General features: G+C 37.8%; 2 protein-coding genes across 3 annotated transcripts in view; one reads left to right on the top strand and one right to left on the bottom strand.

Moving 5' to 3' along the window:
- LOC127849021 (uncharacterized) overlaps positions 1-15,597 on the bottom strand; it is a 330,113-nt gene that overhangs the window by 110,045 nt on the left and 204,471 nt on the right. The window lies entirely within an intron of this gene.
- The window catches only part of LOC127847190 (uncharacterized), a 233,394-nt gene that overhangs the window by 46,637 nt on the left and 171,160 nt on the right, over positions 1-15,597 (top strand). For both annotated transcript variants that reach the window (XM_052378912.1, XM_052378913.1), the window contains exons 17-20: positions 68-134; positions 1,396-1,496; positions 6,217-6,282; positions 8,475-8,705. In XM_052378912.1, the coding sequence (XP_052234872.1) occupies positions 68-134; positions 1,396-1,496; positions 6,217-6,282; positions 8,475-8,705 (465 nt within the window). The remainder of the gene's footprint in view (positions 1-67; positions 135-1,395; positions 1,497-6,216; positions 6,283-8,474; positions 8,706-15,597) is intronic.

Here is a 15,597-nt window from a genome sequence, read left to right as displayed (position 1 = left end):
ATGCATTAAGCCCCATTTTCCCAGAGTGCAGCTCTTTTCTATTTGATGTTGATATTTTCCTTCACAGGTGTTGACTTCCTTCTCATATGACATTCATCAAGGCAGACTTCTAACAGTGCTTACCGATGGATCAGGTAAAGTTCTTAGATGACTCAGATATACGTTTTCGTGTTGCCTTTTTACACTTTTTCAGTTGTCACTTCTTTCTCTTTAGCTTTTGCTGTTTCTTTATTTTTATTCCCGCCAAATTTTTTCGGAGGGGATATAGTAATTGGTTCTGTCCATCTTGTCCTCCGTCCGTCCGGCTGAAACTTTGTCCGGAGCATAACTTCAAATCTATGCTATGGATTTACTTTAAACTTAGAATATAAACGGATGGCAACTAGGAGAAGTGCAGTGACCAAGAACCATAACTCTATCTACCTTAGTTTTTGAATTATCTCCCCTTTTATATAACTTTAAAGTCATTTTTTGTCCGGAGCAAAACTCTAAATATACTAGAGGGATTTACTTGAAACTTGAAATATAAACAGATGGCAACTAGCAGAAGTGCAGTGACCAAGAACCATAACTCTATCTACCTTAGTTTTTTAATTATCTCCCCTTTTATATAACTTTAAAGTAATTTTTTGTCCGGAGCATAACTCTAAATATACTAAAGGGATTTACTTGAAACTTGAAATATAAACAGATGGCTAGTAGGAGAAGTGCAGTGACTAAGAACCATAACTCTATCTACCTTAGTGTTTGAATTATCTCCCTTTATTTAATTTCAAAGTAAATTTGTCCGGAGCATAATTAATTATCTCCCTTTATTTGTTTTTTCAAATATTATTCTACTCTCTAAAACAAATGTTGTCCTACAAGCAAACACATTTTTGGCGGGGATTTGGCACTACTGTGACAAGCTCTTGTTTCTCTAAGCTTTTCCTGTTCTCTGATTTATTTAGTTTTTACTGGAGAAATCCATGCAAAGCTTTCTTTTTTCTATGATTCCCTTTTCAGCATGTTGTCTTTACCACTATATCAATTTCACACTTTTTGTCGTTCAACCTATGAAGTTATGATATTTAAAACCACAACTAACCAATGCATTTAGTTCTTTCTAACGCAAACTGTATCTTATTTTACTTTTTCTCAAATTTTGTATTTCATCGGATTTCACACTTTCTCTTATTTCACACTTATGATTTTTCACCATTTATTTTTTTCTGAAAACTTCTCTTTTTTCCACATGTAGTTTTATTTAGTGCTTTTTCTGATTTCACACTTTCTCTTATTTAACACTCTCTTCTTTTTAACTGTATATGATTTTGCACTTTCCCTTATTTCACGCTTATTTCACACTTTCTGTTATTTCACACTCTTATTTCACACTTTCCCCCAACAATGCAGTGATTGTGTTTAACACGACCACCAATCCGTGCAAGGCTAAGGAGCTCTGGAGCCCCAGCAGAGAGGATGAGCAAGTCAACATTCTGCTGCAGGTCCCTGTGGTAAGTGAGCAGGTCAACATTCTGCTGCAGGTCCGTGTGGTAAGTCAACATTCTGCTGCAGGTCCCTGTGGTAAGTCAACATTCTGCTACAGGTCCCTGTGGTAAGTCAACATTCTGCTGCAGGTCCCTGTGGTAAGTCAACATTCTGCTGCAGATCCCTGCGGTAAGTGAGCAGGTCAACATTCTGCTACAGGTCCCTGTGGTAAGTCAACATTCTGCTGCAGGTCCCTGTGGTAAGTCAATATTCTGCTGCAGGTCCCTGTGGTAAGTCAACATTCTGCTGCAGGTCCCTGTGGTAAGTCAACATTCTGCTACAGGTCCCTGTCGTAAGTCAACGTTCTGCTGCAGGTCCCTGTGGTAAGTCAACATTCTGCTGCAGGTCCCTGTGGTAAGTGAGCAGGTCAACATTCTGCTGCAGGTCCCTGTGGTAAGTCAACATTCTGCCGCAGGTCCCTGTGGTAAGTCAACATTATGCTGCAGGTCCCTGTGGTAAGTCAACATTCTGCTGCAGGTCCCTGTGGTAAGTCAACATTCTGCCGCAGGTCCCTGTGGTAAGTCAACATTATGCTGCAGGTCCCTGTAGTAAGTCAACATTCTGCTGCAGGTCCCTGTGGTAAGACCTGTGCCGCATTACTTAAAATGGGCTTAATGCATGTGCTTGAAGGGTTGTCTCAGTTTAACCTATGCAATCCCCAAAGGCTAATTAGGGACAATTTCCAATAAAACTGGATTTTCTGTTAAGGCAGACTGATTTTAAATGATAAATTCCATGAAAAGCGGAAAGTTCAAACTTCACAGGCTAATAAGGGACAAACTTGATTTTTGTGAAGATGACATTTCCTTTAAGTGAAAAATGCAATCCAGCTGAGAGTTTCGTCACTGTGGACTGCACAGGCTAATATTGCGCAACACTTTACATACATGCATTAAGCCCCATTTTCCCAGAGCAAGGCTCAAATGTAAGAACTCTGGACCCCCAGTGGAGAGGAGGAACATTCTGTCATCAGATTGTCATGGTAGGTCTGGGGCACACAGTCAAAAAGCTCCTTAAAACGGTAGGATAGCAGTGCACACACTGATTACATTCCTAAACCACAACCAACCCATGCATAAAGATCCCTCTCTGACATGCTTTCTCTTATTTCACTGGTTCTATTATTTTGTACTATCTTTATATACAACATGCTCCTTAAAACATTGAAAATGCCTAGTGGACTCTCCTATCTTCTAAACAATTTATTTCCCAAATTAGGGATGTCTAGTATATTTATTTCTATATAAAGAATATTTCTTACAGAAATTCCTTTAAGCAAACAGTGCAGACCCTGATGAGACGCCGCATCATGCCGCGTCTTATTAGGGTCTACGCTGTTTGCCAAGGCCTTTTTTCTAGACGCTAGGCATAAATGGGTTAAAACATTGAAAATGCCTTGCATTAGAGCTGTACTTTTGTTTTGTTTTCAAAAGGTAGTTAGTTGTTATAAAACATGTTCATTATGCCCCCCTTCAAAGAAGAGGGGGTATATTGTTTTGCACATGTCTGTCCGTCTGTCCGCCGGTCCGTCGGTCTGTCCACCAGATGGTTTCCGGATGATAACTCAAGAACGCTTAGGCCTAGGATCATGAAACTTCCTAGGTACATTGTTCATGACTGGCACCTATTGATTTTCAGGTCACTAGGTAAAAGGTCAATGTCACAGTGACTCGAAATAGTAAAATGGTTTCCGGATGATAACTCAACAATGCTTAGGCCTAGTTTAGTAAGAGCTGAACATGAACAATTGTTCAGTAAAAACTGGTTGCAGACCTTTTCCTGGCATATTTACAGGTTCCTTTTTCATACCAAATTGTTTAAAAAAAAAAGTGATTTTTCTTCCCCAATTTCCCCACCAATTAAAAAAAAATATATATACTCTCATTCTTATATCTCGATTTGTTTGAATTTTTTTTTAAATATGGTATGATATGACAACGAGTTACCAACAAATTTCCTGGACGAGTTTAATAAAATATGGTATGAAATGACGAGTGTCAGATCTTTTTTAGCTCATCTATTCATTGAAAAAAATTATGAGCTATTGTCATGACCTTGGCGTCGGCGTCGGTGTCTGCGTCGACGTCGGCGTCCGGTGAAGTTTTGCGTTTAGGTACACTTTTCTCAGAAAGTAACAATGCTATTGCATTCAAACTTGGTACACTTACTTACTATCATAAGGGGACTGGGCAGGCAAAGATAGATAACTCTGGCGTGCATTTTGACAGAATTATGTGCCCTTTTTATACTTAGAAAATTGAAAATTTTGGTTAAGTTTTGTATTTATGTCCATTTTAATCCTTAAGTATCAAAGCTGTTGCTTTCATACTTGCAACACTTACTAACTATCATAAGGGGACTGTGCAGGCAAAGTTATGTAACTCTGACTGGCATTTTGACAGAATTATGTGCCCTTTTTATACTTAGAAAATTGAAAATTTGGTTAAGTTTTGTGTTTAGGTCCACTTTATTCCTACAGTATCAAAGCTATTGCTTTCATACTTGCAACACTTATTAACTATCATAAGGGGACTGTGCAGGCAAAGTGATGTAACTCTGATTGGCATTTGGACAGAATTATGGGCCCTTTATACTTAGAAAATTGAAAATTTAGTTAAGTTTTGTGTTTTGGTCCACTGTACCCCTAAAGTATCATAGATATTGCTTTCATACTTGGAACATAAGGGGACAGTTAAAGGACAAGTTGCATAACTCTGGTTGTCATTTTTCAGAATTATTGCCCTTTTTCGACTTAGTAACTTTGACTATATGGTTAAATTTTGTGTTTCGTTCCACTTTACTTCTAAAGTATCAAGGCTATTGCTTTCAAACTTCAAATACTTTCATGCTATCATGAGGTTACTGTACCTGGCAAGTTGAATTTTACCTTGACCTTTGAATGACTCTCAAGGTCAAATTATTAAATTTTGCTAAAACTGCCATAACTTCTTACTAACATCACACTATACCCCCCCCCCCCCCCCCCCCCCCCCCCCCCCCCCCCCCCCCGAAGTATTTTTTTGGAAATGGTTAAAAACACAAATATTTATTTTTAATATTTAATTTTTGAAATACCGTCCAACCATCGCACCCAAGAATCGCCTCCCCCCCACCCCACCAACCCCCCCACCCCACCAACCCCCCCACCCCGATTTTTTTTTTCATTTTTTTTTCCGCATTTTTGTAAGATAATGTAATAAATGACCACACCCCCACACTATACACTCCTCTTCACTCCGACCCTCCCTCCTTTGTGATTGAAATTGAGAGTCCCTTCACCTTTAAAAATAAAATAGAGCGGTCTGCACCCGCAAGGCGGTGCTCTTGTTATCACATGCTTTTACATGAGCAAATTAAATAAATATTTACGCAAACATAATGACAAATCCCGAATGTTGTTTACATTTCGTGACGTCATTTGACGTTGCAACGTCATGACAGCAAAAGTAACAAAATGCGATTGGTCAATAAACGAAAACTAAGCCAATGCAAAGGCTTAAAAATGGTGTATTACACATGTGTAATATAAACAAATACGTAATGGTTGTATTACATGGGAAACAGGGTATAGCATGTGATAAAACAAAGTATAAATCTATAATTTATATGATTTTGTTCTACTAATTTGAAATATTATAAAGTGTAAGGTGTAAGTAGTTTTTTCCAAATAAATAGACTTTGTGCATGAAGAAATTCCCAATCCCTTAATTGCATTTTTTTCCAAAAGTGGCCTGGAAAGGCCTGCGTTGATACACAGTATAACAATGTACAGTTCGATATAAGCAATCAATGTTTTTTTTCGTTATAAATCGGATCCTGTATTCGGCCACACATAAAAAGTATATATTTTACCCAAATGAATTTTTTTTTTTATATCTCAAAATTTTGTTCATCTGCCATCCAGCCATATAAGTTAAACCTTAGTAAAAAATAATACTCAACACTTCTATTCTCAATTTGAAGCACAACAGCAACAATTCTAATTTCCCAATTTTAGTAAAACCGCTACAAATTTTCCCAATTCAAAGGGACCCCCCAAATATGGTGAACAAAAACACTGGCAATAGTAAACCCCACTTCTGGCCCTATGGCATTTTATTGACCAGCTTGGCAGCCCAAAACTGGCCAAACTAAATTGAGCACTTTAATTGACCTCTGCATAACCTTAGTATTTGGTCTATAATTATACAATATTAGGCTTCCTGGACAGCACTTTTTTTACTATTTTGGGAATGGTGCCAGATAGCTCTGGATTGGGAAAATTTGCAGCGTTTTGACAAAAATTGGGAAATTAGTGTTGTTGTGGTTGTTTTGCTAAAAAATGCGTCAAAATTGAGAATGAAAGTGTTATCAGTATTATATTTAGTAAGTTTGAACTTATATAGCTGGAAGGAAGATGAACAAAGTAATGAGAGGGGGGGGGGAGATTTTAATTGGTAATGTTGAGGTCCCATTTGGGGAAAATATATACTTTTTACTATTCGGAATCAGGCCGAATACCAGACCCGATTTTGAAACAAAAAAAAAACTGCTTGCTTTTCACTATTTTTTTATAATAAGTGCCCTTAAGGAGGTCTATATTTCTTAATGATGGCACCAAAATCTTGTTAAAATAACAAAGACTAATATATTTATAGAAGACTTTTGTATTATAAATTATCATGTTAATTACCCGATATGTTGCAGGAATTCACCACAGATGAGGGTCCAAGTTTCGATAATCTGGTGCTAGCTGGTCTAAGAAACGGGCAGGTAGTGTAGAATAGAATATAAGTATACCCCCTGCAACGAAGGGCGGGGGGTAAATTGATTTCATCATCGATGTTCGTCTGTCTTTCTGTTTCATCCAAATACACAAATTTTTCTGACAAAATACTCCTACACTGTTCAACAAACATCATTAAGATTATCAAATCAAGTTAACCTTGTTAAATTTTAATTAATCTTATTTAAAAATATTTTTGATTAATACTTTTAAATCTTTATAACATAATTATCAAAACTTGATGCATGTTACGAAAAGCGCTTGTCAACAATTAATTAAGTAACTGTTCTACAGTGTTAAAACACCCTGATGATTATTTGAGATTGTAAATGACCCTCACTTTGTGAAAACAGGGCTTAATGCATGTGAGTAAAGTGTCAGTTTGGGAAAACAGGGCTTAATGCATGTGAGTAAAGTATCAGTTTGGGAAAACAGAGCTTGATGCATGTGAGTAAAGTGTCACTTTGGGAAAACAGTGCTTAATGCATGTAAGTAAAGTATTACTTTGGGAAAACATAGCTTAATGCATGTGAGTAAAGTGTCACTTTGGGAAAACAGAGCTTAATGCATGTTAGTAAAGTGTCACTTTGGGAAAACAGGGCTTAATGCATGTGAGTAAAGTGTCACTTTGGGAAAACAGGGCTTAATGCATGTAAGTAAAGTATCACTTTGGGAAAACAGAGCTTAATGCATGTGAGTAAAGTGTTACTTTGGGAAAACAGAGCTTAATGCATCTGAGTAAAGTGTCACTTTTGGAAAACAGGGCCTAATGCATGTTAGTAAAGTGTCACTTTGGGAAAGGGCTTAATGCATGTTAGTAAAGTATCACTTTGGGAAAACAGGGCTTAATGCATGTGAATAAAATGTCACTTTTGGAAAGGGCTTAATGCATGCTAGTAAATTATCACTTTGGGAAAACAGGACTTAATGCATGTGAGTAAAGTGTCACTTTGGGAAAACAGGGCTTAATGCATGTAAGTAACGTGTCATTTTGGGAAAACAGGGCTTAATGCATGTAAGTAAAGTGGCACTTAGGGAAAACAGGGCTTAATGCATGTGAGTAAAGTGTCACTTTGGGAAAACAGGGCTTAATGCATGTTAGTAAAGTGTCACTTAGGAAAAAAAGGGCTTAATTCATGTGAGTAAAGTGTCACTTTGGGAAAGGGCTTTATGCATGTTAGTTGAGTGTCACTTTGGGAAAACAGGGCTTAATGCATGTTAGTAAAGTGTCACTTTGGGAAAACAGGGTTTAATGCATGTGAGTAAAGTGTCACTTTGGGAAAACAGGGCTTAATGCATGTAAGTAAAGTGTCACTTTGGGAAAGGGCTTTATGCATGTTAGTTGAGTGTCACTTTGGGAAAACAGGGCTTAATGCATGTTAGTAAAGTGTCACTTTGGGAAAACAGGGTTTAATGCATGTGAGTAAAGTGTCACTTTGGGAAAACAGGGCTTAATGCATGTAAGTAAAGTGTCACTTTGGGAAAACAGTGCTTAATGCATGTGAGTAAAGTGTCACTTTGGGAAAACAGGGCTTAATGCATGTGAGTAAAATGTCACTTTGAAAAAACTGGGTTTAATTCATGTGAGTAAAGCGTAATCCTAGAGTTTCCCTATGCTGATTAGGGACTCAACGTTCCGCTTTTAAAAGATGTTTTGTTTAAAAGAAGTCTCTAATTAATAAAAATTCAGTTTAGACAAAAAGTGTGGTTCCTTATTAGCCTGTGGAGAATGCACTGGCTAATCAGGGACAGCATTTTACTCATATGCATTGAGTGGTGGTCATTTGGTGATAAAATTTCCGAAAAAAACCAAATTCAAATAAACCCAGTGTTTTTTCCACCATGTTAGGAATGGTTCTGAGGCCTTTTTCATTGGATTGTGGTGTTTTGACTAAATTGGGAAATCAATGTTGTTGTTTGGTTTTTCAATATTATATTTACTAAGGTTCAACTCATAGAGCTGCATGGGAACTAAATGTTGAGATCTAAAAAAATAATTTTTGTTTTGGGGTTGGGTGGGGGAAAGCATTCAATTGGGAATTGTTACGTCCAATTTGGGACAATGTTAACTTTTTTCGATTGGGAATAGGGTCGAATTTAAACAAAAAAACACCACTAACACCACTATAATAGATGGTTATGTTAAAAAAATAGACTACCAATATTGCTATGATTTCAGATCACACTCTGCGAGGCGGCAGTTTGCTCCCTTCATGAGCCAATTCAAGCGCACGAGGGTGCGGTAATGTGTCTCGAAAGCTGCCTCAATGTAAGCGACAGTGGCAAGCTTCTGCGAGATACAGTGGACCGGATAGTGTCTGGCGGCACCGACCAATACGTGAAGGTTTGGTCCGTGGTCGTTCAGTTGGAACGGAAGAAGCTGTTTGTGAACGTTACCCTTGTGATAAAGGTAAGAAGACAGCTCATTTAAACACACAATTCCATGAAAGCGAAAAGTGTTGTTCCGTAGTAGCCTCCCCAAACTGCACAGGCTAATATGAGACAAAACTTAACACATTTGCATTGAGTCAGATTTACCTATTGCCTGACTTAATCATAGTTTTATACCCTGATTGCAAAAAATATATTCACCTTCCTTACACTTGTGCTCCATTCTCCTTTACTTTTTACATAAGTTTGAGGTGGATTTAGCCCATATCTAAGTAACAGTTTGGGTTTTTAATAGGTAGTCGCGTTAGCGGCCGACTAAATTTACAGATGTTTTGCAAATCATTATGTGCTTATAGCTACGCTAAGGACGGTAACTCACTACGCTAGGAACGATAACCGCTGCAGACGATGAATGCATGGGAGCATTTGCCCTACTACTGCAGTGTGTGCATTTACCAGCTTGTAAGACAACATTGGCCAATCTAGTGTTTATCATTGACATTTTTACATATTGGCTGCTTTCAGGGAAAACGGGGCTTAATGCATGTCAAATAAGATTAGCCTGTGCACACTGATTAGCCTGTGCAATGCGCACAAGCTTATCAAGGACGACAACAGTGAACAACCTTAGTGCCTTCAGCGCTTTGATTTCCCATGGTTTATTCATCTGATATCATTGATAATTATCATGACATTGTTCCTTGTTTGGAAATTACGGTAAAGTTAAGTTTTGAGCTGTTATTTGCAGCAATTAGTTTAATTTAGCTCTAGTTAAGTTTTGAGCTGTAATTTGCAGCAATTAGTTTAATTTAGCTCTTAGGATTTGCCTGAAAATATAACTGAAGCTGAAAACTGGCTATTACTTCAATTTTGAATCAATTACAGCAACTGCTAACACATTCAACCACTGTTATAAAGAACAATCAAAAGGTTAAAAGCTTCCCACCATATATGAGCATGGTGGTGTCATCTTGTGTATAGACATGAGTATCCTCTATCTGTAAATCTTTTGGTTTTCTGGGCTTAACCCTTTCAGCACTGGAACCGAATTTTAAAGGCCTTTGCAAACAGTTTGGATCCAGATGAGACGCCATAGAACGTGGCGTCTCATCAGGATCCAAACTGTTTGCTATTCTGATAGTATTCTTTGAAAAAAATCAAAGAAAATGCTAATTTAAGAAATTCAGCAGACGACATTTTAGCAGACGACAAATTTCCCAACATGCAAAGGGTTAACTAGGTGCAAAAAAATAATATCACAAACAAGTGCGGCCTTTTGTTTTTAGGGATATAGCTTTACATTTTAGGTGAAGTAATTGTGTGACCATCCAAATTTACTACCAGTATTTGAACCAATTTCATTTGAGGTGAATTGGTTTGAAACTGTTGAAACCCAATCTTGCATGATGACACTGGATTTGTTTAAATTCATGCTGACAGTGAACAAACAAACAAAAGCTTAACCATTTGGAAACAGCGTAGACCCTGATGAGACGCCGCATGATGTGGCGTCTCATCAGGGTCTGCGTTGTTTGCTTAAAGAAATTTCTGTAAGAAATATTCTAAATATAGAAATAAATATACTAGACATTCCTAATTTTGGAAATAAATTGATCCAATTTAGAAGGATGGGAGAGTTCACTAGGCATAAATTGGTTAAAATGTATCTTCATTCTCTTTTTAAGGTGACATTTTTTCCAATTACTTCCCATTCAAGTTATCATTTTGAAGTAGGTGTTTGAAATAGCCTTAATTAAAAAAAATAATTGAGAACCTGGACACTGGGGCAAACATCCAAATTGAGATTTGAAGTGAAACAAAAAGCAACTTCTGGGTATGCAGGTACAAATAATACAGTTTGAGTTTTAAATTTTCATTTTATGAAGTCATTGAACACTTTGTATTGCAAATCAGTGCTTTCCACAGGATTTTTTCAGACGCCCCGGGGCCGTTTAGGGGGGTGGGTGGGGTACTTATTACTTTTTCCGTCACTACTCATTACCGGATAATCTCGTATATTCCATTTTAAAAAGCAAAATCTGGTAAATATTTATGATAAAAGTGCTCAAGAATTTCAAAAAACACAAACATTTGCCATTTTTCGTAAGTATCAAATACATTTTGGCATATGTTACTATTTAAAGATATGATGATATGTCCAATCGGGGCGTTTTTTTTCCCTCTGAACACGCGTTAATCGCCTGACATGATGTTCTCCTTATTATACAACACAAAATACACCCACACTTTCCATGCCCTGTTCTACATGTCTGCATAATTTTCGCGCGCTTTTTATTGAGACAAAGGATAAAGCACTGTTTATTTGACGCTAGAATTTGTTAATATTTGTTAGCATTTAAATTCGGAAGCGTGTTTTGGATTACAAATTAAATAATACTCATTTGAGAATCGACAGAAACATTTACAGTTGTGCGTAATTAATTCAACGATAATTTGTTAAAGCGCATTACGAGTCAAATACATGTTTTGACCATATTATGCACGAAATGCACAATATCCACTTGGATTACACCCGGTTGCCATCAGTCTTCTTAGAAAATGGCTGAGGCTCATCGTATGCATGATCTTAATGCAGGTATTACTGCCTACGAGTGTTGTCGATCATTCAAAGCGTGCGCTCTCATTGGCCAATATTGATTTTCCATTACAACGACGATCCGCCTTTAGGCGGGCTTAAGGTGGGTAAAGAGATACATGACGTAATTGACAGAGGATCATAAATCGGCTCTAACAATTTTCGGCACAGTAGATATCGCTTTGATCTTAAAATTGCCTAGTTGCAGTATGAAAAATACACACTGATCAGAAAATTTCAAGCGCCTCGCGGACTCTGATTTTGACGTTCAAGTGCCCCGGCGAGGGACCGTTAAATGGCCTGTGGAAAGCACTGCTGCAAATCATAAAGTCAGATGTAAGCTTTGTATCCATCTGAGACCTTTTTTCTTGCAAGTCTAAGTTTCGGAGCCCATTTCTTGCAATTTACAAAAAATTGTTTAATTTGTAGACAATTACAATAATTGTGTTTAAACATTTTGTAAAAAAAAATAAGAGAGCCTAATAGCATAATGTGAGATATTATTTTTACTTAATGGTTTATAAAGTTATTCCGATAATACTGTTGGTTCACCAACCTCCCAGTGCAAACATGTACATAAGCAACCTAGAATGCTTAATTCAAGGGCGCTTGACTACCAAACTGAGGATTGCTGGTTAAATTCCTACAAACATGTTACTTGTGTGGTGATTGATCATGAAATCAATTCTCGAACAATTCATTGCCCTTAACTCTGATTTAAATGGGGCAATTGTAAGTTACTTGCATTAGTATGCGTACACAGTAACTGTTTAACCGACTTGAAATGTTTGAATCCCTTTGGTGACCACCTTGACTGAATAACTGTAGTGAATTTGTTAGCTCAAAGCTGTGACTTTATATCTGTACCATTGTAAATTGTGAACAAATGTGTCCAGTTCTGAGAAACTGTGCATAAAGTGTTGTCCCGGATTAGCCTGTGCAGTCTGCGCAGGCTAATCAGGGATGACACTTTCCGCATAAATTGGATTTTTGCTAAGAAGAGACTTCATTTAAACGAAAAATACCATAAAAGCGTAAAGTGTCGTCCCTGATTAGCCTGTGCGGACTGCACAGGCTAATCTGGGACGACACTTTATGCACATGCATTAAGCCCAATTTTCTCAGAACAAGACACAAATACATACATGACATGTACAGTATCCAAGCCTTGTTGATACCTCCTAAGTTGAAGAGGCATATAAGTGTAAGACATCAATGGTCGTGAACATATATGGAAACATTTATATTGTCAAATAAGGGGGTTGTTTCCTGTCATTATTGACACACAATAAGTTCCTTGTGGATGTTGAAGATTTGTATGTTTGCTGGTGTGAAAGTAAATACTAATAATTATTGACTATAATAATTCTCTCAGTTCAAGTTGAACCAAATTGTTGTGAGAAATTTCAATTCTTCTTATTATTTATCTCACAGATACATTAAAAATCATCTACAGTGTCCAGTTATATGCTAAAATTTATCTGGTTTATTTTCCTTCCCTCCTTCCCATTTTTATAAGCCTGTTGAAAACGGGATGCATTATAGTTTCACCCTTGGCGGATGGGCAGCGGCGTCCACAGCAGTGTCCGCCTTCTTATTCAAATAGTTTTTATCTGATCTTCACCAAACTTGGTCAGAAGTTGTATCTAGACAATATCTAGGTCTAGTTTGAATATGGGTCATGCCGGGTCAAAAACTAGGTCACGTGGTCACTTAGTGCATTTCAACGATTTAGCATGGTGTCCGCTCTCTAATTGAAGTAGTTTTCATCTGATCTTCACCAAACTTGGTCAGAAGAATGATATCTAGGTCAAGTTTGAATATGGGTTATGCTGGGTCAAAAACTATGTCACGGGGTCACTTAGTGCATTTCAAGGATTTAGCATGGTGTCCGCTCTCTAATTGAAGTAGTTTTCATCCGATCTTCACTAAATTTGGTCAGAAGTTGTGACTAAATGATATCTAGGTCAAGTTCAAATATGGTTCATGCCGGGTCAAAAACTAGGTCACAAGGTCAATTAGTGCATTTGAAGCATTAAGCATGGGGTCCACTCTCTAATTGAAGTAGTTTTTATCCGATCTTCTCTATATTTGGTCAGAAGTTGTGTCTAGATGATATGTAGGTCAAGTTCAAATATGGGTCATGGTAAAGTTATCAAGTTGTCCAAAACCTTCAAACGGGCCTATCTTGTGACAGTTTGGCACTCTTGTTCCTCCTTATTATCCCCCGCCATAGGCAGAGGGATATTGTTTTGGCGTTGTCCGTCCGTCCAGCACATAATATATATGATTAAGAGGATGATGCACGCCAAACGGGATTGTACAACATCTGTTTATAACGGAGTTATGGCCCTTTGTATCTTTTAAAAATGCTTTTAATATAAGCTTAGAGCTCTATCTCTATTAACACATAAGCCAGAGCCATGACACTTGCCATTGTTGTTCTCAATCATCTCTGGGTGCTTCACATTCAACACCCATAATCCTAGGGTCAAAGGTCAAGGTCACACATTGAGGTCAAAGGTCACACATTTCATGAATTATTCATTATTTAGTCTTTCCTTTACTATGCATCAAGGGATTGTGTCATAACTGTCCACAATCGTTCGCCATTATCTAGACAAGTCAAATATAAGATCCAGGCTGCTAGGGTCATGGTCAAAGTCACACTCGAAGGTCAAAATCAATCATTTTGATAAAATATGCCTTATTTGGTAAGGATTATACCATACTAAAATGGATTCTCAAAATGTCCTGATGTAATTGTTCTCAATTATCAGGCACAACCCTTCACTTATACCTTTTCTTTTAGTTCTACACCCATCCATAAACACAATTTATTTGAAGTGGGATATAAATTCAACGAATTTGCTTGTTTCACTTTGTTTACAATTTTACGCTCAATTATTTAATCGACCGATCGGGCTATTTAATATGCATTTATGATCGACGGACTGGCCCAATAATCGACTCAGGCTTTGGGCTTATAGGCTAATACGAAGACTGGATAGCATTTTTTTTATGTCATTAGTGACTTAATTGGGTGAAAATTGTCTCATCAAAAGGGTATAAAAATAATTGTTAATGCTTTTTTAAAACTTCAACTTATTAAGTTTCTCAAGTTTCAAATGTTCATTTGTTTCAGATCCTCTTGTCAAGTGTTCATTTAGTTCAGATCCTCTTGTCAAGTATTCATTTGTTTCAGATGTCATTGTCAAGTGTTCATTTGTATCAGATGTCATTGTCAAGTATTCATTTATGTCAGATCGTATTGTCAAGTGTTCATTTTTTTCAGATCCTCTTGTCAAGTATTCATTTATTTCAGATCGTATTGTCAAGTGTTCATTTGTTTCAGATCCACTTGTCAAGTATTCATTTATTTCAGATCTTATTGTCAAGAGTTTGTTTTAACACTACGGTATGGCGTTGTGAGTATGGTGAGCACCTGGGAGATCACTGGTTTGATCCCCACTCTGCGTTCTTTAGATCTCCCTTAAAGACACCAAATACTGGTTCTACCCAAAAACGAACTTTAAAATAAGCCGTCAGCTTTTAGCTGGGTTCCCACTGCCGATCAGATCAACTTGATCAAGCCCGACCAAGCGGTCGGGTACTGGTCTGGTTCGATCAGCTTGAGTGGTAGCGGTTGGTCGGGTAGGTAGGCATTGGTCTGGCTTCCTACCCGATATTTTTTGACATGTCAAAAAATATCGAGTAGCGGTCGAGTAGGAAAAGGATCAAGAAGCGCTCGGGAAGTGGTTGTGTATTAGTCAAGTAGAAGATCGAGTTGATCGTGAAGCAATCGTGTGGCAATCGAATTGACATCTTTTACACGATCTGTACCCGATCCAAATATTTGTTCTACCCAAAAACGAACTTAAGGGCTTTACAATAAGCCGTCAGCTTTAAGCTGGGTTCCCACTGCCGATCAGATCAACTCGATCAAGCCCGACCAAAAAGTCAGGTACTGGTCTGGTTCGATCGACATGAGTGGTCGGGGATGGTCGGGTAGGTCAGCATTGGTCTGGCGTCCTACCCGATATTTTTTGACATGTCGAAAAATATCGAGAAGCGGTTGAGTAGGAAATGTATCGAGAAGCGCTCGGGAAGTGGTCCTGTATTAGTCGAGTAGAAGATGGAGTTGATCCTGAACCAATCGTGTGGCAATCAAATTGACATCTTTTACACAATCTGTATCCGATCCGCTCGACCTCTACCCGAGTTATTTTAGATTGCACCATGATCCACACGACCTCTATTCGATTTGATGTACAGATTTACTAGACTGCTACCCGACCGTACACGATCACTTCCC

This window comes from Dreissena polymorpha, chromosome 10 (genome assembly GCF_020536995.1).
Source record: "Dreissena polymorpha isolate Duluth1 chromosome 10, UMN_Dpol_1.0, whole genome shotgun sequence".
In the NCBI taxonomy this organism is placed as follows: Eukaryota; Metazoa; Mollusca; class Bivalvia; order Myida; family Dreissenidae; genus Dreissena; species Dreissena polymorpha.
The sequence above is the reverse complement of the archived record's forward strand: the minus strand, read 5'-3'. Positions and strand labels throughout refer to the sequence as shown.